This window comes from Pleurodeles waltl, chromosome 6 (genome assembly GCF_031143425.1).
Source record: "Pleurodeles waltl isolate 20211129_DDA chromosome 6, aPleWal1.hap1.20221129, whole genome shotgun sequence".
Taxonomy (NCBI): Eukaryota; Metazoa; Chordata; class Amphibia; order Caudata; family Salamandridae; genus Pleurodeles; species Pleurodeles waltl.
The window spans coordinates 866907049-866931488 of record NC_090445.1 but is presented as its reverse complement, the minus strand read 5'-3'; the positions used below and the strand labels follow the sequence as shown (position 1 = coordinate 866931488).

At 42.0% G+C, this 24440-nt stretch overlaps 1 protein-coding gene across 4 annotated transcripts in view; it reads right to left on the bottom strand.

The window, feature by feature from the left end:
* LOC138300358 (zinc finger matrin-type protein 4-like) overlaps positions 1-24440 on the bottom strand; it is a 1123322-nt gene that overhangs the window by 4817 nt on the left and 1094065 nt on the right. For all 4 annotated transcript variants that reach the window (XM_069239631.1, XM_069239632.1, XM_069239633.1 and 1 more), the window contains one exon: positions 2163-2296. In XM_069239631.1, coding sequence (XP_069095732.1) covers positions 2163-2296 — 134 coding nt within the window. The remainder of the gene's footprint in view (positions 1-2162; positions 2297-24440) is intronic.

Sequence of the window (24440 nt, the reverse complement as noted above, 5' to 3'; positions counted from 1 at the left end):
CCCAAACTGGAACATATTTTTGATAAAGCAGCACATGTCCAATTAATGGCCACAACCTGCTTGAACAGAAATGATTCCCGTTTGGCAAAGCAAATGCAAGGGACAGTGATCTGCTATCAATTCCAGGCCTCTATCCCTGCAGTTGCTGCCATCAAGGGGTTGGAAATTGAGACCTGCCTAATTAATATTCATCTGGAAAGTAATTTTGCATGTACAATTGTGATGCAACATATTAATATGTAGGCCATGCTGCAAACTTCACACTGATTTGCAAACCAGCTATTGAGCAATTTGCACATCTCTTGTTTGAGAAGGTGATCGTAAATAAGGAACGCATTCTTGGATGCTTTCTCATGCAAAGTCATAGGCAGCTGACATGTAGAATTACTCTGCCTGGTGCTCAAATGCACTGTCTGCACAGGAGTGTTGGTAAGGTAGGAAATGTGCAACAGTGATGTAGGTTCTTTTAAACTTTTCTACTTTCTTTCAAGACAGATATTCACATAAGCATCAAACGTTTGTTGTACATGCTGCTGGATCTCATATTCTTGAAGTTTTGCTGGACTAGAAGTAAAGTGTGTTATCTTTACAAAATCGTTATTTCTACCGATAGAAGCATGACGAATGAAGTCGTCCACAACAAGAACTTAGCCTGTGGCCTCGAGGTTTGTCATAGATTTCCACTGAGCTGCCTAACGGCCACACCTACTGGACAAGGGCATCAGCTGGTTAGAAAGGCCAGTGTTTTAAAGCTAAGATTCTGGAAAGGAAGGGTAGTTGTATCGGAGCAGCACACTGAGTAATCTGCAGATTACCTGTTTGTTTCTACTTAAAGCATTGTGGCTTTAACCACGTAGAGCAGACGTTACAGATTCCAGTACTGGCTTTACGCAGTGAACCTCTGAACCTTGTCATCTCCGAGGGAGTGAGACTCCAACAGGACTTTGAAAGGGAAAAAGCAAACACACGAGCAAAACATGCTCTACACAAGCAATGCAAAAGTACACAGCACTTGCGTGCTTTGACTTGCAGCAGCAGAGGCAGCAGAAACAGCAACTGACTCTAACCCAGGTGGATTCCCAGAACACAGTTGAAATCTTCTAATGGAAAACTTAAACTGTAAACTTCGTACTTGTATAGCGCACTACTCACCTGTTAGGGTCTCAAGGCGCTGTACGCATACCGCTGTGGAACCCCTCCTGGCTTTTCCCTTTGAGGTGCTCACTCCTGGGCAACCTCCAAGGTGAAGCCAGGCATCCCAGCGCTGTTGGGGCCGTTGTTGAGATTAAGTAAGCTATTGCCCAGAGTTACAGAGTGGGACCCATGAATTAGATTAGGCACTGATGCGAGAATTATCAGGTCCGAGGAAATCGAGCCCAAGACCTGCCAAGGCGGGAATTGAACCCTGGTCCCGGGCCAGATTTCTGCATCGGGGTCTGCCGCTCTAACCATTGAGCCACACTTCACCAATGGATCAACGAAACACCAAGGGAGAAACTGAAACACCAAGGGAGTGCTATACCACCCTTATGTCCCACATTCTTAAGTATATCTATGTCTGTGTGATGCCTAATTTAAGACACATTTCGACTGCATTCCATGGAACACTTTTCATCATTTCTACTACAGAGAAAATAAACTTTTTAAATTGGTAAAACCTCAATACTTTGTGGATCAAGAGGCAAGACAACAACTAATTTAAATTTGTTTCCATAGTCTTAGAACTGGTAATAAGTAGTCACAAATACAAAGGCTTAAATATGGAAACCACTAGCTAAGCAGAACCTTTTCCTTTCAGGCCAAAACACGAAGCCTGTGTAAGTACAAATGATTGGCTAAGAAAACAGTTGGGCAAGTAAAGTCCTGCCCAACAAAAAATGATATCTGTTGTCAATTACTTTAATGCTGATGCCATTGACACCGCCTTGCTAATATTGATTCAATAAAGTCTGCAAATCTTCACTGTATTAGTTTCATCTCTTCCTTGAGCAAGGCTTGCAAATGCATCTTTCAAGGCCTTTCCTTGAGTATTTTAAATACTTAATTGTATCACAACTTAAAATGCATTCTAGACATTAGATTTAGATCAGATATTACAAATAAATTGCAACATATTCCTTTAGGATAATAAACAATATGAAAAGTAGTGGACTAGTACTTACTGGCCCATCTTTTCCGGATGGAGACTTTAGACGATGATGTTCCACAGGAACCAGTGTCACTCATCACCACAACAGAAGATACTTGAAGCACCTCTGAGCCATTCTTGGGGACTTCTGAGGTACCCCCATTGGCACTTTACGGAATGTAAAGAGAGGGGGTTAATTAGTTTCAGTGTAAGAATAAATGTGTTTTCTCTTTATTGATAATTAACCATTCATCTTTAAATGTCAGTGAACTCCACAAATCCTCCCTAATAATTTGTCTTCCATGTTTACCTCTCTGCACCTTACTTGCACTTACCAGAGGTATATCTAACAACTATCATAGAACCTCAGACAATAATATGTATCAAAAGTTGAGGGGAAGATTATTTTTTAAGCTGAACACACTTTAAAAATAAGGATTTCAAACAAAAACCTACATTTCATTTTCACATGCGAAAGATAGCTGTCAGCATATTTCCACACTAAATTTAGCCTGGTAGAACCCGTGAAGGTGGTATTTGGGACTGCTCTGGTACATGCAATTTAATGTGTTGGAGACGTTTTTGGCAGCTTTACAGTTTTGTGCTGAGAGATTTGTAGTGATCCTTGTTAGAGCCAAGACATGTATCATCATACTTTCTTCAAGAGTTTGAGAATGAGAGCTTTACAACAGCACTGAAGAGTGTGGATGTTTTAAATCATTTTATGACACTCATTAAATTACTCTGTCAGATTAAGCTAGTGATCCATGCCAGGTTGCCTTGATTTCCTTCATGAGCAGAATTACATTTAATTGAAATTTTCTGTTTTAAAGTTCAGAAAAGTTCGATAGAGATTACCCTGGGCGGAGTTGAACATGTAATCAATGAGGAATTTTCTATGTTTTCATTATTTAGGCATCCTTCTAATATATATGTGAATATTATAGCCCATATGTTGGACAATGATGTTTGTCGTTGGTCAATAAAATATGTGGCTTTAATAAATAAATTATTATGATAGCATCAGATTAAAACCACCTCGTAGTTTAGCCGCAAATGAAATTCTTTATTGTAAAATAATCATATCCATGATTGTTTTTCTGTCGATAGTTTGACTATTAACATAAGGGAATGGTTGAAATAAGACCCAAGAGGCCAACATTCTTACCAAGGAAATGGTTATGTTACTACAGCTTGTTTGACATTTTGTATTGTAAGGAGACATACTTGGAGTTAATTATATTGCTATTTCGAAAATAAAGTTAGCAATTAAAAATGGTTGCTATCCCTAGATTATTTTTACCCTGGCAGAAATTCTGAAATCTTTGGAAACGTTGCCGGTACAGTATAAAAATTCAAATATTGTGTGATTTTCGTATGACCGTAAGGGGCATTGTAGTAAACATACAATACCAAGTGCTCACATTGGCACATTAGTTATAATTCTTAATGAACAAGTTATTTACCTTTGGCAACACCTTATCTGGTAAAGAGACAGATTATCTGCAGATTCCTGATCTTAGATTTCTTTCCCAGGCGTCAGACTGGATCGGAAACCTTTCTTCAGCAATACCTCTACGTGTCGGTAGAGGGTGTTGTGCAACTTTGTAGTGACGTCATCCCTGGATGATGTCGACGGAGTCCATATAGTCCCTTCCTGACACGCTGACATCAGTTCCTTCTGTGACAAGAATCCACACATCAACGCGGAGTCACATAGAAATTGGCAATGGAACTGAGTATATACCAAAAAGTTGGATAAATTATGATGTTACAACACAACTGAAAATACAACAAAAAAATGCCCAGAAGCAAGACTGAAGCCAGAGAACACAGTTCTCAAGCAGGGAGGATGGGTGGGCCAATAAGGAATCTTCGGCTAGTCTGTGTCTCTACCAGATAAGGCGTTACCGACATTAAGTAACTTGTTCATCTGATAAATACAACTAGCCGCAGATTCCTTATCTTAGAATAAGATGCCAAACAATATCAACCTAGGAGGAGGGCTGCAAACACATCTCACCCAGTTTCGCCATAAACAACCGCTCAACTAAGGAGTAGTAGACCAGCAACGAGACAAAGGTGAGAAGAAGAATGTAGCTTACTCACAAAGAACAGATGACCTACATATCACAAGAGGATATGAAAAGCCATGGGTGTGAAAGAAATGTCCCTGAAAGTGGAGGTGACCACAACAGGTAACGACATGCAGTGCTCCCAATAAATAGCCAGATGAAAGCGGAGCAAAAGCGTCCAATAGGGACCACGAGAGATAGGCATGTAAGACCTATCAAGGGACAAAGTCCAAATAGTAATTAAGAGGGGAAACTACAGATAACATAGCTGGCACCAGAAGTGTAATTGAAAAAGTGCAAGAAACAGGAGCATCACGCTGAAAGGGATGAACCCGACAGCTGACTGTACGTGCCCAGGAACACACAAAGAGAAAATGTGTGGGCAGAAAGTTAAAATATGAGGTACTACAAGCCAGCCAAAAGAACACCACAAGGCGTACCAATAGCATATTACTAAGGGGTAAAATAGGAGGACCAGAAAAAACAAGCCAAGGAACTCATACAGAGGGATAGCCTCGGTAGGACCTGGATATGTCCAAGCAGAAAGCATCAATTGAGATACACAGGATCAGGAGAACATGTACATGATATACGAAAATAGAACACCATAGGAGGAATGTGATCAGAACCCTTGATTGTAGATGGCATGACATCAGACTATTGAGCTCTGCTCCTAATCTAAAAGGTATAAGGAATAAGGTTGTGGAGGAGCAACAACACAGGAGGAAAATGAAGAGGGGACAATAAACACCCCTCAAGACCAAAGATGAAACAAGGCCAGTATATTAAGGGAAGTAGAAGGTGGAAGAACCAACTACTTAGATAAACCAACAGACTGTGCAGTACAGTAAGAAAAGAAACATATTGAAAAGGGACAACCTTGAGGAGAGTCTAATCATAAAAGGAGAATAAGTAACCAAGGAAGAAATCCATTGAAGAACAAACAGAAGCAAGAGTGGTAATTCAGAAGGAAGAACCATCGCAAAAAATAGTCATCCAAGGTTAGAGCAGCAGTGAATACTGCTAAAGGAGCATATAGAGATCAATTCCGGGAATGGAATCTAAATACTAGAACTTCTAAACCTGAAAGGTCAGAAAGGAATATACAATATAAAAAGAGAAAAACCTTCACACCCCTGAGCTACAATAAAGTTGCATTGCTAGGGGTGGAAGCCTGCAGTGAGATATCTTTATCAGGTGACAACAGGTAACAAAGAAGATGCATACAGAAGGGGAAACAACCCTCCAAAATAGTTACAAAACTAGTCATAAAAGATTAGGGGTCAACAACATCCTATAGGCGCACTTTATATCTCCCTCATGGGAGAAAGGTAGCCAGTGGCAAGATCCATTACATAGATGAATGGTGGTATACAAATATAACCCTGCCACAGTGGACTGATGATTAGGAAATAAGTCCACGGAATAGGCGGTGGATGACTGAAAGGGAAAAGGGTTGTAAAAGGAAATGTGAAGGAGGAAAATGTCTTAGATATACGTGGAGGAGAACCACCATAACTCAGTAGGAGCATCTGCAAGCCTTGACTTGAAACCACAGGGGTGAGTTCCACACATTTCCTGTGAGGGTACGACCTCACCATAAATGGTCAGACACAAAAAGAAGATATGATAATAAAAGATATCTTCTTGCAGAAACCACATTAAAAAGGGCAGTAGCAAGGTGAAAGAAAGGGCAACAGTTGGTGGCCCCGAGTGTGGAGAAAAGATAACCAGAAAAGGAGATCTGGATTAAAAGTATTACTCAATTGACCATTATAAATGCCATGGAAAAATGGGTAGAAGAAAACCTCTTCCATGAGAAGAATGGAAAAGGACACATGCAAAAGCATGCACAGAAATCCTAAAGACATTAGGAAACAAATTGCTGCCATAGGAGTACCAAGAAAGTGCCCAATAGGGAACAAGAAGCAGGAAAGAGTAGCAATGAGTTTACACCAAGTGCTCTAAAGAGCTGTGGCTGAACCCAAATCTACAAAACAATCACCGAGATTGTAGGCGACCCGCCTATAAGTAGAATAGAACATAAGACTCACCCTAGATGTAATGAGAGTCAGACCTGGTTTTAAATAACAACAAAAAAGAACCACCATATGTGGAACAACCAGGAAAAAAAATGAATATAAACTTCCTTCATGGACTTGCGACCGTTGAATTAAAGTGGTGTGCACCACCAGACGCATGTAATTGAACCACTTAGGAAAATCTCCATGATGGAGGAAACATGGTAGTAACAATGAATGTGCAAAAAGTAGGAAGTTCACACTGGATGTGAACTGAAAACACACTCCAGAAAAACAATACAACTGCTAAAGGAGTGCACATACACAGACACACCTGCAAGGGACTTTGTAGATCAAAAGCACAATGCCATGGTAAATGCACCTTCACGGAGCTCTAGAAGAGGAATAGGACCTTCCATTAGGCCCCACCATGAGTATCTCTGAAGCTGCAAAAAGCTGAATAAGCATGCATGCTAAAAAGGGACTTGCCATCAAAGGGCATATCAAGCACCGAATCTCGTACAAGTTCTGAGAAATTAGAAGAACTTAGCCAAGCCCTTTACCGTAGCGCTACTGAGGAAGCCATAATTAACCCAACAGATTCAGTGGTATCTATACCACAGTGAACACTAAGTTTGGCAGCCTGCCGGCCATCCCGTATTAAGGGCGTAAGAGCAGTTCTAGCCTCGTCAGGCAGAGAAAGCAAAATACGCTCCACTAAATCCCACAGAATGTGGGAGAAGCGAGCAAGTACACAAGAAGGCTGAACTAGATGAGGCAAAGATCCTCCAACAGAAATGTCCAGCTGCCTGGCTTCTCACTCTGGTGGAACTGGAGAAATCTACGTAAGACTATGTGCAGCCGAAGAAGTTTGCACCATAAAAGTATGAGCCAACGGGTGCCGGAGAAGGCATAACGAATCTTCTGGGGCTGGCCTGTGTCTGTGGGAGATAATACGCTCTGAAGGGGGAGATAATATGCTCCCAAAGGATGTCAGAAAGAGCCTCACAATAAGGAAAGACCATCTCTGCAGAAGACTGGTCACAATAAAAAATGTCAAGTAATGGATCCATGTCAATTGCACTGTAGAAAGCTTTAAGTGCAACACCTCCGAAACCCGTTTCAACATATCTACAAAAGAGAACTAGCCTTATCTGCAAAAGAACTAGCCTCGTAGCCAAACCAGGGGATGACGGGAGGCTGGATGCTGGCGAAATATCAAGGCCACTCGCATTGGCCAACTCAAGCAACCAATCTGAATGTGGAAGCAGAAGGCTGCCTGAATGAGGAGGCTGAGCATGTCCAGGCCCCTCCAATAGAGGAACAAGATGCAGTCATTAAAGGAACATCTGACTCCAGAGGCACCACTTCCAGCATCGGTGTGGACTTCGATCGACGCCGAGAGGGAGAGACCTCAACCTCTGAGGAATCGGCGTACGACTCCGGAGTAAGAATAGGGAAGTCAAGCAAAGTCGTATACACCACGGCTGCCGAGGACGGTGTCGATTGGAGCCGCAAGAGGTCGTGCATCGGTGCTGAACTGACCCTGGAGTCGAAGTCAAGGGGCTCAATGGACACCGAGGATGAGGCCATCAGTAAAGACCCCATCGGAGCACCTGCCACCTCATTAGGGCACATAAGTGCTCCAGAGGGAGGCAGAGACCCAAAATAGCATGCAAGGCCAAATAATAGTCCTGCATTTGGGTAAGAGTCACCCTGGCGCTGAGAGAAGGCACAAGGGATGGGGTTGACTCTAGTGCAGACTCATCCTCAGAAGATCTCGGTGAGTCACGCAGGGCGGTGAAGCCGGAGGAGGATGTGACTTCACCCGAGGATAATGCTTACCTGGAGACGTCCTCGGAACAGGAGATGTCGAAGGAGCTATATGCAACCGTCTCCTGGAACAGTCTCTGGGACGCAATGATGATGATGATGGACTATGGCGTCTTCGAGTGTCCTGCAAAGAATGCAACACTCGTGCCAGCAGGAGCTTCATCAGCCGCTCCCACAACGTCTTAGGCTTCAGTTGACGACAGGCGTCGCAGTCATGGTGGGTGCCAAGGAACACATACAGAGTGTGGGTCCATGACTGGCATCTGTCGAGTACATGACCTACAGGGCTTAAAGCCAGAAGGCATATACACTGTTCCAATGTCATGAAAAAATGCTGTCAAAAAGGTGAGGGCCAAAATTGGCCAGAGAAACTGCTTCTCAGGATCCGCGTTGCTGCGTGGAAAAGAAGAAACTGACGTCAGCATATCGGGAGAGGGACTATATGGAGTCCATCAACATCATATCCGGGGACGACATAGCTACGGAGTCGCACAATGCCCTCTGCCAATGTGCAGAGGTGCTGCTGAAGAAAGGTTTCCGGGTCCAGTCTGACGCCTGGGGAAGAATTCGAAGATAGGATATCTGCGGCTAATTGTCTCTATCAGATAAATATCACAAGTAAGTGGTTCACTAGGCTTAGAAAGATACATACACTATTTTTTTCTAAAACAAAATACCAGCAGCAAAATTAATATATTCTACATAGACATCACTTTATTATAAAGCCACTGCAGTTACAAAATCAAATACTTAAAATAGAAAGGAGAAAGGCAAAACTTGGGGAATATGGCAATGACAAAAGATAACTTCTGAACCAAGCCCATCATTTCAAAACAGGGTAAGCTGCATTAGGGGATTTTTATAAAACTCATTAGTGAAACCACAATTACCATTATATCTTAATAAACATTTATTTTAGCTCATAAACTAACTTGAAAATATCAGGGTCAAAAGCACTCCCCATACATTACTTATCTAGCAAACCACAAAATACATTTTATATGGTAAATCATTTTAATACAGCGAATTCTGCATGGATTATGAAATCATACATACATCCAAGTTCACTTACAAGATCCCATATAACAGATTCTACATTTTCCACCAGCCACTTTTTCTGATTCAGTTCTACAGAGATCACACTGCCTTTAGTGGATCCACTACAGCAGCAGCTGCATTGAAAGGTTTGGCAAGTGGGCATTATGTTGATGTGCGATCTCTTTATTTTTTTCTTGTTCAAAATTTAAGGAGGAGTTTGTTTTTGGAACTCAATGGCACTAACCCACAGGGAGGTTTCTTCCTATGTGTGGAAGCCATTCAGCAATTTACATGCCCAGGACCACCACGCCTCACAGTTATTCCAGGCAGGGAAAAATTGAAACAGCCCAGTGGGAGACAGGCCATCAGGTTTTAACTTTCCTACGGCTGAGAAAGCTGAGGCTCCACTGTCAGAAACCAAGCACTTCCCCTGATTCTAAAGAGAGATGGTGAATTGCAAGATTGGCAAGGTAGGAGAACCGCCAGTATAGGGCAGAGCTCTCCCTCAACCGAGCTTTAAATGACCTCAACTAAACTAATGTGATTAGCAGTCTCATAACTTTCCAAAAGTATGTTAAATATTTTTAACTTTGCTGCTGGGGGTCGCTCCTCGCAGGTGGAGTTACGGGCCTGCCGGTCCCTGGAGGTGCGTGGCCTTTGCTGCCTGGCCTGGTGCGGCACTGGGCTCGAGATGCCCTGCTGGGTGCTCGAGCAGAGAACTGAATAGTGCAGAAGTGCGCTGTTGGATGGCATGGTCCAGGCTGGGGGCTGGCCCTGAGCGATGGAGGAACGAGGGAGCCTGGGGGACGGGCAGAGGCCTGGCCTAGAGTGGGCAGTGAGGAGCGGCCGAACGGACCGAGGTATGGCCTAGTGATCATGGGCTCTTTGAGTTCAGAGGCACTGGGCTCGTTGGAAGGAACCTTCTGGGAGCGCCCAGATCCCCCGAGTCCGAGGCTGCCTGCTGGGAGATGGTGCACGACGGTGCCCCATGGCTGAGGGTGTGGTGGAGCCCGGTGTCTGGTCTCGTGGTGCTGTAACCTCCAGGTACCTTTGCCTCCTCACCAGGTTCATCAAGACAGCGATATCGCATGGTTTCTGGCCGGTTGCTAAGTGGGGCGACACCGGCAGACGGTGGCTATGCGGGGGAACAATACATCATGCTGGCACCCCTGCCACAGCGCCAGACTCGATTAGGGGGGCCCAGAGAAGACCTGAGCACACTGGCTACTGCTGAGGAGCCATCGCGTGCTGAGATTCTTGGGGTGCCTCGGGATGATGATCAGGTTTCTGATGGGACTCTACTTGAATTTAGAATTGTATTGTACATGGGGGGGGTCAACGAGATCACTGAGTTATGTTGGGTTGGCATTCAGGCACAAGAATATTGAATCCGGGGTGGGGGGTGGTTACTCCACGGCAGTGGTAGGACTTCGTAACTGGGAAGTTGAGGATAAGGCTGTTGTCCTGGCAGCATCTATAACATGGATCTACAGTATGTTTTGATGTGTTTGTTCTACTGTTCATCCGGGGTGGGTGATGGGTCACTCTGGTAAGGTTTATCAATGTTTGAAGTTCATAACAGCAGTGCATGCATGTATGCGAGAGGGGAAATGGGTATTCGCCTCGTCTTCTTTCCTTTGGGGGGAGGTGAGGGGTGGAGGATTAGAGGGACGGGTGGCAGTAAGGCTTTGGCATGGGCCGACAGATTAACGTGCTGACATGGAATGTCAGGGGGTTGAAGAGGTACACCAGGCATTACAGGCTACATTCCTTTCTGAGGAGACATTATGTTCATATAGCCTATCTTCAGGAAGCGCCCATGACCGAGGAGGAAACACAAAAACTATCCAAGAAATGGTGGGCCAGATGTTCTCCTTAATATGGGTGGCCCCAGGGATCCCATTTACCCACGTTTAGTGGATGTGGAGGGTAGATATGTACTCGTACAGGGCACCTTGGATGGGTCGCCCATCACTATTCTCAACACTTATACATCCAATACAGATGATCACTCCTTTTATGCTAGCATACCTGAGATCTTGGGGGATGGGGTGGAAGCACCTATTGTATGGGCCGGTGATTACAATTGTATTTTGGATGGTGAAAAGGATCTTCTCCCGCCCAAGTAGGAGACTAAACCGTTGATGGTGAGATCCCTTGCAGAAGTTATGAGTAACTTAGGGTTGTGGGATGGATGGAGGGAACTACACCCAGGGGGTAGAGAGAACACCTGTCATTCTAAGACACACAACACGTGTAGTTGGCTAGATTGGTTTCTTCTGCGTAGACCGAACTGCTCGTAGGTGCTGGATATCAAACACCTGGGTAGGTTTTTATCTGATCATGCCCAGGTGTTGATGCAGATGCAGTGGGGAGCTGATAATACCGGGTTGGCACATAGTTGGCGTATGCCAGTGGATTTTCTGACTGATGCGGGATGCCGGGACAAGGTGGCAGTTGCCATTAAAGGTTATATGAACTTGAATTGGAACCCATGAGGTCTTGAAGGCAGTAGTAAGGGGGGGTCTGCATAGGCACCACTTGTGGGGTGCACAAACAAATGAAACAAGAACTCACTAGTTCAGAGGATAAGTTGGCGGTTCTGCAGCATCAGACACCGACCACAAGAGAGGCTGAAAGAGAGCAACTCAGGCTGTATAAGTCAGTTAACAAATGCTGGGACATGCTGAGCAGGGTAACACATGGAGCATACAGGCAGTGCTTGCACAGGAAGGGGGATAAATCTGGGAAATTATTGGTGTGGATCCTAAAATGGGAGGTAGAGGCACCCCCCATCGTGCATATAAGGAATGCCAAAGGTGAGAATTACCAGTCGTAAGGATATCCTTCAGATGTTGGTGGAACATCTGCAGAGAGTATCAAGGGCTGGTGCTCCAGTCCCAGAAGACATTTTAGGGGAGTTCCTGCAGTGGATGTGGCTCCCGTGGTTGGAACCAGAGAGTAGGGATGCTCTAGAGGCTGTTATAACTGTGGAGGAAGTGAGTGAGGCAGTGGAAGCATTGACGAAATCTAGGTCTCTGGGGTGTGACAGGTTCCCGGTTGAGATGTACCAAATGTTCTCCCTCCTCCTGCGAGAGAAGTTGCTGGCGGGGTTTGAGGAGGCCCTGCTGCGATGCACGTTGCCGGAAACCATGTACCAAGGCATTGTGTGCTTGATGCTTAAGCCTGGAGGGGATCCTGGGGATCCTTCGTCCTATCGCCCGCTTACTATGCTGAACAGCGATGTAAAGATCCTGTGCAAGATATTGGCTACTCGGCTTTGCGGGGTTATCACAGAGCTTGGTGCATGACAATCAATGCAGTTTTATCCCTGGTTATAGCACGACCTACATCTTGTGTCACTTGGCACATGTACTGCATTAAACAGAGGGTGAAGAGGACGAACTGGTGCTAGTGTCATTAGACCTGGAGAAGGCCTTTGACATGGTGGAGTGGGGCTATCTGCTCCGGGGCACAGGGTTTGGCCCACACATGCGTGGGTGAGACTGCTGTATACTGCGCCCTCCGCACGTGCCCGGGTGGGAGGAGAGCTCTCGGAATCCTGGGAGACTGGTAGGGGAACCAGGCAGGGATGCTCACTTTCGCCACTCCTTTTCACCTTGGCTGTGGAGCCGCTGGTGATCTGGCACCGAGAGGAACTGGGACCTTGTGGTATCCAAGTGGGGCAGATTACCCACATTGTTTCCCTATATGCAGATGATGTGTTGGTATATCTTCGGGAGCCCAGTGTTTTGGTGCCTTTGTAGCTGAGGCTGTTGGAAGCCTTTGGAGTTGTGTCTGGTCTCCAGGTGAATAGGAAAAAGTCACTTTGGTTTCCTTTGGGGTCACTCTATGGTGTGCCTCAGGAGGATTTACTGAGGGTGGGGTCAGGTGGGAGATTGAAAGCTTCCGGTATGTATTTGGGTCACTCACAAGTGGCGGCGCACGAAAAATACAATGTAGAACGAGTAGTTGCCGGCCTGGAATGCTCGGTTTCATTCTGGAACAGATTACCTCTTTCAGTGATGGGGAGGGGGGTGGTGGCTAAGATGGTGTTCCTGCCACGGTCTCTTAACCTGGTTCAGAATTCTCTGTCTCCATTTTCTGCTCTGCTCTTTAGCCGTCTAGATAGCTTGCTGATTTCATTGGTGTGGGCTGGGCGACGTAGTAGGGTGGCATTGTCCGTGCTGCGGAGTGATCTGGAAGAGGGAGGGCTGGCGATCCCAATATTAGACATTATTATTACGTGTTGCATCTACAACATGCTGCTCAGTGGATAACTGATTCGGACAATTGGGAGAAGAGATTGTTTGCAGAAACGGTGGGCGGGAAGATGTTGGCGCATCTTTTGATGTCGGGCGGTTGGTCTGAATCTGCCGTCCCCTATTTGGTCAGAACCACTGCCTGGATCTGGGAGGAGGCCATTAAGAATGTGATACTATGGGCCCCATTTGATAGAGAATTGAGGATTTGGGACTTAGCACCCTTCAGGGACATGGACAATCTACAGTAATGTCCATGGAGGTTTGGAGGCTGGGAGGATGTGAATTGGCAGGAGGTTTATATCCCAATGGTGAGTTTATCTCCATCACTGATGTTCGAGACAGGTTCGGTCTGAGCCCGGTCGGTTCTTGCAATATGCAAAAATGGAGTGTGTGGCTAGTGAGATCTGGTGTTGTTTTCCGGGGGCCCCTCAGGCATTGGCAGTGTTGAGTGGACTGATTAATTGGGGCGAGGGGACTCATTTGATCACTCGGTTCTATAAAGCCCTTCAGGATGATCAGCCGGGCGCGATAAGTGTGGCACGTAGGGCTTGGGAACATGAACTGGGGGACCACATAGAGGATGCTGACTGGTCAGTAGCGTTGTCGTTCGTGTGCACAGTGTCATGCAACAATAGGTTTAAACTGTTACACTTCAATTTTATGCATAGGACATACTTCACACCTAGCCGTCCCAATAAGATTGATCCAGGGCAAGGGGCTGGGTGTCCCAGGTGTGGCAATGCCTTTCAATGCCTCCTTCCTGCAGTTAGTTGGTCCTGCAGGATGGTGCACAATTTGTGGCGGGAGGTGGTTGGGAGAGTAGAGGTGGTTGGGAGAGTAGAGGAGGTTATGGATTTGGGTCTGGAAGCAATGCCATTGACATGCCTTTTAGGTGTAGTGCGGAGCCCGCGGGCAAGAGTATCCCATATAAGCTTACACAGCTGGCTCTGGAGTTGGCCAAGCGTAGGGTGGCTACTGGCTGGATGAGTGCCTGGGGAGGGAAATTACTGCCGCAGTGGGTGCTATCGACCCTTGTCTTGGATTTTATGTTCACTCTGTCCTCCAGTAATGTGACAATATACTGTAATATCTTGCATTGATATGCACTGCACTGTATTCTTGTTGGTTATGTTTTCCAAACTCAATAAAAACAGTTATAAAAAAAAGATTCCTTTGCTGAATCAAAACTTCCTAGCTCAGTTGCTTTGGATGAACATTTCTTAGTCCACTCAAATTCCCTGTCACAATCACTGTATCACTTGAATACCTTTCCTTTCCTTAGTAGTTCTCTCATGTAGGATGTTCTTTCTGTAAGGTTCTGAACAAACTTATTATAGTATTCTGTCACATTCCAAGAAATATAATTTGTTCTTCCTTGTTTTGAGGTTTTTAACAATTTACAAATGGTGTCCATTAACCCTTTTCTTGGCTTGATACCCATAGCTGCTATTAAATGACCTATATACTCAATATCGTGCACATCAAAAATGCCCTTCTCCACCTTCAGAAAAAGACCAGCTTCTTGCAAACTCAACAAATCATTCCTCAATCTACAATCATGACCCTTTTTCTCCTTCCCAAAGACAAACATATTGTCTTGATACACCCTTACAGCCTCCACGCCCTTCAGAATTCATTCCATTGCCCTCTGAAATACACAGGCAGCAGAAATTAAGCCAAAGGGCACTCTCAAAAACTTAAAAGTACCAAAAGGAGTGATGAACGTTGTTAGAACCAGGGATGTGGGGTGCAACTCTATCTGATGGGAGGCAGAAGATGAGTCTAAAGATGAGTAGTGCTTTGCCACATCAAGAGAACTCAGCAACTCACTGATGTTGGGAAGTGAATAGTGATCCACTACTGCCTCTTTTTTGGGTTCTTAAGTCAACACGAAGTCTGGCCTCTCTATTAGTCTTTCGGGCCATAACAATTGGAAATAGCCAATCAGTAGCTTCTACTGCCTGTAAGATACCATTTTCAATTAGCATATTTAATTCTACTTTCATACTCTCCCTCACCAATATAGGAACGTTCCTAACTTTCGCTACTTTGGGTGTCGCATTTTGTTTAAGTATTATGAAATGAACATAGTTCTTGATACATCCCAACATATTAAGAAACACTTCAGGAAATTCTTTAATCCAACCTTCACACCCACCAGATACCGCTTTAACAGATGACATATCTGAGAAAAACTGAAGGACTTTCATTGGGGGTCAAAATATACATGTAAATCTCTCTGGTGAAACCAACAGATTAATGAGTGACCTTTGATGGAAATGTAAACCTTTACTGGAACTATCCTTCCTCCAAATTCGACCCCAGAAATATCCCAACAAATCAATAGGTTCACCTCCATATCCTTTTGGTTTTATGTCTGTTTTTTGTATTTTTACTTTAACAGATATTGTTCATTAAAAAACTGATACTAAAGTTATTTTAGCTCCCGACTCAAACAACATTTTCACAGGTGCATCATTTATCATGACTACTTCAAGCAGACCTTCACTTGAAAATTGCTTAATTTGAAGTATGTTATCTTCTTCTACCCATTCTTCATTGGGATTTACTTCTCTCACCTTTTTTATGTTTCTAGTTGACCTGCATTATTTTGTAAAATGGCCTTTGCAACCACATATTTTACATGTTGCTTTTGAGCCAGGACATTCTTTGAAATTAGTGATATGGCCAGTATTCCCACATCTGTAACATGTTACTTGGGACATTTTTATTGTAGAAGTTTTTGCTTCTGTGCTTCACTTATTTTTTTGTTGAGTTACTTTGAATTACCAATACAGATACATTTTCATGTTTGTCAATAGAGATATCCTTACATATCTTCTCCACCCATGCCTTCGAGAATCCATGCATTTTCACAATGAAAAGCACCTCCTGCAGAGAGGAATTATTCATTTGCCATAAACTATCCATTGTTTTGTGTGAAACACATCTCAGCATTAGTTGGTCCCTCAATCTGTCTTTCACAGTCACCCCACAATTACATGTGGATGCCAATTTATGTAACTGTGCGATTATTGCTCCACAGATTCTTCCCAACTCTGCATTCTCCTCCCAAACTGACATATTTTGAGTACTGTTCTAATTTAGGGAAGATAATGCTAATCTAGTGTTTTCATACAAATTTCATATTCATTTAACCCTGAGGAATCACTGTCAGAAAGGTCAGGAAGATGTTTAAAAACTCCTTGACCCTTCGAACCCAGGCTATGCATAAGTAATGAAGTCTTTCTCTCAGCACTAAGAGATGTCCCACATACACAAGCATAATGACCAAAAACTTTCTTCCATTTTAACCAGATTAATGGTGGATCATCTGGAGATGAAAGAAATAAAGGAGGTGTAGTAACATTTCACAGGATGTTTCAACTACTTCTGTGTATTGATATGAAGAATAAAATATTTCTATTGATAATGAAAGACATAAGTATAAACTTAGGAGCAATGAAATATAACAATCAACTACCATACATATGAACAGGTGAGTTTATCACAATGAATAGATTAAATCTGGTTAATTCACTTTCTCTCTAATTGGCTAATGTGGGAATTAGAGTTCAATAAAATTAAAAAGAAAATATCACAAGTTTTTAGTCCTCAAATGTCAAATTGGTGTGCTTGTCACCGCAGACACACAGCAGCTTCAATTAGTGTTGTAAAGGAAACAAAATTATTGCAAAGAGAAATTACAGCTCAATAGCTTACACTTAGCTGCCTGAACGTGTGCCCGTCACCGCATACATGTTAATAGACAGCAACTGTTGAAATACTGACGGACGTGCCTATCCCCAACACAGTAGTAGACACAGATTAGAAACAATACGCCATGCATCATTCACAAGGAAATTATTCTTGTTTTCCTATGTATGTGGCAACTGTGTTGACATAGCATCCCTCACACAATGAAAATGCTTGTTGCTGTGACATGAGTATTCAGAATAGCATTTCAAGTAAAAGTGCGCAAGGAAACAGTATGGTGCTAAACAGTTAACCCTTTAATAAAGCAGCCGTTTGAGGTTGTGAAACCAGCATGAGCAAATGACGAAAAGTCCCAAAGCTTGCGCAGTAGCTGGAAAAGTCGAGGCAAGTACAGATGTATTAAATACTTGAAACACGTAGTAAGTCACACACGCTCCAGCCAAAAATATTTAACTGATGAATTGGTCAATGTATCCACGGCAACACCTCCACAGCAGCTTTTAAGTATAGCTTTTCGATACTGAGCACCATATAATTGAGCATGTCCAATAGCTGTGGTTCTAAAAATAAACTCCTTCTTGTACAGGTTTTCATTATTCAAGTTCATCTGTAGGAGAGATTCCATTCACAGCCAACCTTGGATCAACTGTCCTCCTAGATTCCAACCGTCTCCCTAAGTAACCATTCCTTATTCCAATTGTTTTACATCACTGCATAGATACACAAGTTCTGCATCATAACAGATACAGAACACCAAGTAACTCCATTGTATATTTAACATATATACACATGTATATAAATATACCTATATACTCACACATACATAATTGTGTTTATGTAACATGTTTGGCTTCTTTTGTTGCACAATAATAGTGATTTTACAACACACATTTCACAGAGATGGTGCCATCTCAGTGAAATATTTCATATATTTTGCCAAACACAGCGTTTTGAAATGAGAACTTTACCCAATGGGAGACAATGTCAGTCTGATTTCTTTTCCACCAGCTATTTAGTTTTGATGCAGGACAATGTCCTCAAACAATGATCCCTCTTAACTACTTTGCTAAGCTTTACTTGTAGAAATTGTATAATCACATCATTCTTCATGAAGGATAATCAGCACCTATCATATATCCTTTACATACATACTTAGCTCCGGTTTTCAGAAAGCAAATGTGTTCCAATGCATTTTAGAACATCAAATAAAAATATTAAGAGATTTATTAATATTGTTGAAAAGGTGAACTATATGAATGCCTATCTAGTATTTTACCTAGCCACCCATTTTATGCCCTGTAAACCCAAACAATAATAGTGTTTGTATATATTTTCAATAAACATATTTTAAGATCTAAGAAAAAAAATTATAGATGTTGTTAAAATGATGTGGCATTATCAATTAAAACAAAATTTCCTCTGGCTACATCTGCATTAATATGGATCTAGTAGTTGTCAAGTTGATGATGGTAGGCATCATATTCCCTACTCATCCATCGTCTGGGTATCCTGTTGCGAATTTTCACATACGAAAACCTTCAAAACAAAACAATTTTTAGAAAAAATATTGGGTCTGATTTTTTTGGGACATGACCATAGTATTCAAACAATTATATTGTGAAGCACTGATAAATGACTAACCGTATACTAAGGTTTTCAGTATGTAGCAAATGTCTTTCATAAAAGAGCTACATGAAATTAAGACATATTTCTTTGAATGAGAAGGATAACCAAAGGAAATAAATGAAAAAAGCTAAAAAGCAGCTTGGTTGATAATCCACCATTGGTGTACCAAACATTAACTATTACTTTGGTGTATTTAAGTCCGTATCCTGAGTACATTTATCATGAAATGCCTATTGAAAGCACTGTTTTTAAAATACTTATCCACAGTCCATCGAAAAATACCCTTTATCCAATCATCATAAAAAGACAAAAAACTGTTTAAAGATTCAAAATTAGCAGAATATATGGTTCATATACATCTTTACACCATATTGAATACATAAAGTGCAGAAAAATCCTCCCTTATCACTACAGATTTTTATATTTGAATTGTTAGTGGGGAACACATCAAAATTGCGGTTCCCTATATGTAAGATGTATAAGCAGTCTTGTGCATCCTGTCAAATGATTTCATTTGTATGACTGATATCATTTTCATAAGCGTAAGTCTCCAAAAAACAATAATTCAATTAAGTTAGAGTCAGTTAATTTAAACAAAGTATGCGTTTTAGCATACTGTACCTCACACTCATTAAAGATTATATGTAAACAAACACTATGTATCACAAGAATTATTGTCACTATACCGAAAGCTTGGGAACTTGATCCTGACAGGAACTCCTAAACATGTCTTACACATCCTACACCCCATTAGCAACAATGCACTCAACCATACATGCACACACTGCTTAACCCTGTTGGGTTCACAGGAAATAAGTAGGTAATTCTTGCATTCAGCCCAAGCCACACTTCAGCTCTCTTTATCCCTTCAGATCCTAGTATCTGCTAATCCTAGACAGCAGATTTACACACCTTTCCTGTTTTCCACAAATGTTCTACAAAAATAATGTAAAAATCCTATATGTGTAGGACCCAAACCCCAATAATTCCTTGAACCCCAATATTTACCTCAGGCAGTTTGGCTCCACAATTCCTCTCATTAATCTAGTGGTAAGAGGACATGTGGCCCTTCAATTAGAACACTTTTGCTAGGTAGTTACCATCTTAGAAACTGCAACCACTTAAAAATCGAGCTCTAGGTTAAAATTAAGTTTTTAAAGGTTTAATACAGAATCATTAATAAAATATCACAGAGGAATGTAAAATGTAACCACGAAGACTCAAAAATACAGAATCATAAATCATAACATAACTCTAGTCGGTTGATAAAGGTCCCTTTTAGAATCGATGTGTTGAACTCATAAAGGGTACTATTGAATGAAAAAGAAAAAAGCTCAGAATATTCAGAGTGTTGTGGGGGGTGAAAAGCCTATTTTAAGACCATGGGGTTTTATACACATTTTATGCATATTAATTAATAGAACTGCAACTCAGCATTTTATTACCATGGTTAAGTTACACTGGCAAACAACAAACAATTTTGTAAATTCAGAAGGTCGCAAACACTGACCCCTTCCTTAAGGTAAGAGAAATCTTCTGCTTGCCTCAACAACTACCCTCCGGGAATGTTGAATCCAATATTAAACATTTATTTAGCAATCGCCCATAGAATCATGTGAATCCAATATTAAACATTTATTTAGCAATCGCCCCTAGAATCATGTCCTTTTGCTGACTTACATCAGAACTTCCAGCAGAAATCTTTCAAAATGAGACTTCAGGTACAAAATGGAAAGTTTAATTCACAGTACACACTTTGTATTCTTTCTATTACTACAATATATTGACGTAATTGCTGTGTGCTGTGTAACCTGTGAGAAGAGAAGACTTGCAGCGGACTGCTGATTGGGAGGGGGAATGAGCTGGAGCATGATGAGCAGAACTCCAGAAACTAAATCCAATTCAATTAAAGGAGTCTTGCATTGAAAATGTGGCATAACCATACTACATTATTTTTGACATTCCTGAATAAAATTATCACCACCTTTCAGGTGCAAAATCATTCAATCATCAGTTACAGCCGTATGCTTCATTACAATTACTAATATGTACCAGTAATTTGTCACCCAAAATTTGAACATCTGAAAACATTTGTAACGTAAATACCAAATTACCCTCCCCAGATTGATAAAATTAAAGTACTACATAATAAATAATAGGCATTATATACTTGCTGCAACATGAAGTAACAAGAAATGTTCGTGCAAGCACACAATCTGTACAAGAGAATGACATAACATGTTTGGGTCTCTGGCAAGTTAAACAGCTGTGTCAAGAACAACCTATTGCAGAATGCCATCACACAGGAAGACAGAGAAAGAAGTACTGTGTATAAAAAAGTCTGTATTTTTACATCTGCCCATGATGCTTTGGAGTTGGCTGAACAGGGCTCCTAAAATCTGTGCTCGATCGTTTATGGAACTTTAACGATTAAGAAGATTATTTCACATTCTTTTTTTTTTTTTTTTAAAGCAAATGACCCTAACAGCTACGAGGGACTTGTCTTTCTGTGTTTGTAATTTTTATTAAGATAAGAAGTATGCATGTGGAAGGAATAATTGTGAGTCTTGGGGTGGAGGGATTATTTTTTTTATCTATAATCTAATTGGAATATTGTTTGATAACATATTGATTGATTGATTGTTCTTTTTAGGACTGGCTTAGAAGACAGTGTTAGCTCACTCATGAGCCTCATAAAATGATAAATGCATGAATAAAAATATATACACATGCATAAAGTGGCTTAGGGTCAGCCTGCTACATCCATTGGTCTGTTAAGCTTTCTTTCACATGTTGCTTCCACTCACAAAAACAAAACAGCATGGGCAACAGACCATCCCTCTTCATCCATTGGCTCTCATGAACTATGAATGACAGCATTTTGCCTCATCACCTTTGAGCATCCATCTAAAAGAAGTGCAATTCGAAGACAGGGCTGGTGGGGCAATATTTTACTTCACCACAGTTTTTTTTCATTCAATATTGTATCTTTTCTTATTCTGAATTAGTCACCATTGTGTGTTTAAACTAGATCTCCCGTAATTAAAAAACAAAATTACCATTCTTTGCACCAGTAAGAATAATTTTCTTGTGATGTGCATTATAAATAACTGGTTTCCACCCAAGTTCTGAGAACACACCTCTCATCAGAAGCTTGTAAACTGTTCTATTAAACTTACATATGATTTTGAATTTCATTAAATTAATTTTTTATTGCAAGCACATGACGACCAACTTTAGACAGCTGCATTTTTAGGTTGAGCATGGCAGGGCGCAAGCGCTGCTTTTCCGACGTGTTGGTGTGCATTTGGGCTTTTAACCACGCCTACTACCTCACACCCATCAGTACCACTCTTACGTGGGCTTGCCCTTCAAAAATCCTTTGATGACATTGGTTAATGGTTTACATTTGTCCCTCTTTGGTTACCACCTTGGCGATCGCCCCTGTTACATGGCTAATTGTACTTTTGCCAATAAGTTTGACTGCAAGTAATCTTTTTCTTTTTGTGTGACTTTTCACGCTGGTGCCAATGGCGGCCGTAGCGCTGTGAATCAGCTCACTCATGCAAAACTGTTTTATTTTTCATTTTCAATTTATGTGGCAAGAAAAGTCTGGTTAGGAGTTAACAACGCTAATAGCTCTAACTTGAGCAAATGCGAGACCCACTGCATTGCACTGAAAATGCTTGTTTTCTTTTTAATCATCGCACCAGCTCGCATGATGAGATTATTGAATTTATCAATGCTTGTTTTTTAAGTTAAATATATGTCAAATAAAAATGGGATTAATTATAAACAATATTTGGGGGAAAGGGTTCCTGTGCTGAACTGAACTTTCATTACTTTTTTTATTTTATTTTTATTCATTTTTTTTTTTTTTTTTTTTTTAAATCGCTAGATTCGGTATGACCAGCTCTGTGTTTTATAACCCAAGAGACACGCTTTTAAGCGCATACAGTCAATATTGTGGCATATAGGACTCACTTAATGCAAGTATATCCGACTGACATATCTTAAATGAGGATGGGGGGAATTTGATAATGTTGTAATAAAATCTGTACATACTAAATTATTAATGGCAGCGCCCCATAGGGGAAAGAAAGCTGGCTTCATGTTGGTCAAGCAGAGCTGCAAAATCTATGTTTTTGCTAATACTAATGTACAATTCCACATGAGAACAAGATCTTCAGACGCTAGGGAAATGACAGAGGTGCGTTCATACAGTGAGTTATTTTTATACATATTTTCTTAGAAGTTTGTGTAGTGACTACTGAAATAACCAAATGCAAGAATATCATGACATAGCTATCAGAGATATTTCCGCCTCCAACAACACAACAAAAAACATCCCACCTACTACTACAACCTGACAACCTGTCAAACAATTCCCCAATAAAATGACAAATATAACACTGCCACCCACACACTGCCTGATTTTTGCATTAAACATGAATATGTTAATTTAGCGTTGGCTGATGTTCGGGCAAAGGCAGCATGAGAAGCTGTTACCTATCAGCAACAGAGCAACCTGGCTAACCTAATCCTAAAATGTCCACGGAATTTACCTATTTCAGTGAAATGCATGAAGCCGTAAATATACCAATTTCCGGAACATGTTCAATACACGTGTCAGCTACATCATGAGGTAGGTTGTGCATAGAGGGTAAAGTCACGGCAATATGACAAAGTCAAAACTATACACTCATGGGTGGCAACTCGGGATAGTCAGAGCAGCATTTACTATCGCTGGTTTGCCCTTTGATGCCCCAAGCACTGCCTGTGCTACCCTTTAACCAAGTGGTCACAAAGGCAGTGACAAAAACCAAAAGCAACAAGTGATGCAAGAGCCCTGTTTACTCTCCGTAGTCTCCTCTTCTTTACCACCCCCCACCAGCAAATCTGATGTTGTAGGACTTAGGGTTTGAGAAGGCGCATCCCTACGATGTCAACAGAAGAGATGCAGGGTAAAATCGTTTGGAATGGTACTTTTGCTTTGGCTGCACTCTGTTAAGTCGACATCCATCCATGCATCCTCAACGACCGAATACTCAAAAACTGCACAAAGCAATTTTCAACGGGACTCGAAGTTCACGATTTGTTTTCAGAATGTGTTGTGGGGGCAAGCCCTGTAAGTTATTATAACGTACACTATGCAATTTGTAAAATGTTAAAGTCAAACCAAAAGCCTTTCTGGTTTTTGGCTTAAGGTCTGCTCCATTCCACTGAATACACTACAGGGGATTTTGCTTCCCAGCGCCATTAGTGCGTGTGCAAGGTGATGACCCCAGCGGATGTACCAAGTTACTAGATGGTTAACATTCGGGTGATGGATCAGGACACCCCAGACAGAGCGTCCTCTCTCTCGCTCTATAGCACTTGGTTTCGACCCAAGAGCGTCCAAATACAGGTAATTTATTAGGACGGAACGCTCTATCAGTAGATGGTAGCAGAGGATGGTTTCGCCCTTTGGGACCCCACTCGAGAGGTAACGGTTTCGCCCTTTGGGACCCCACTCGAGAGGTATATGGTGCTGAATTGAAGGTTTCGCCCTTTGAGACCCGACTCGAGAAGTATATGGTGTTGAATTAGATTTTTCTTGGGTAAAACAGATTGAGAGAATGATGATGCCCTAAGTCCCCCGCGACTTTCCCGGGATCTCGGAGCTTGCGAATGGAAAGAATGGAGGTGTGAAATCGGCGTTGGCGGTACTAGTGACGGTATGAGTGAAGTCAGGATT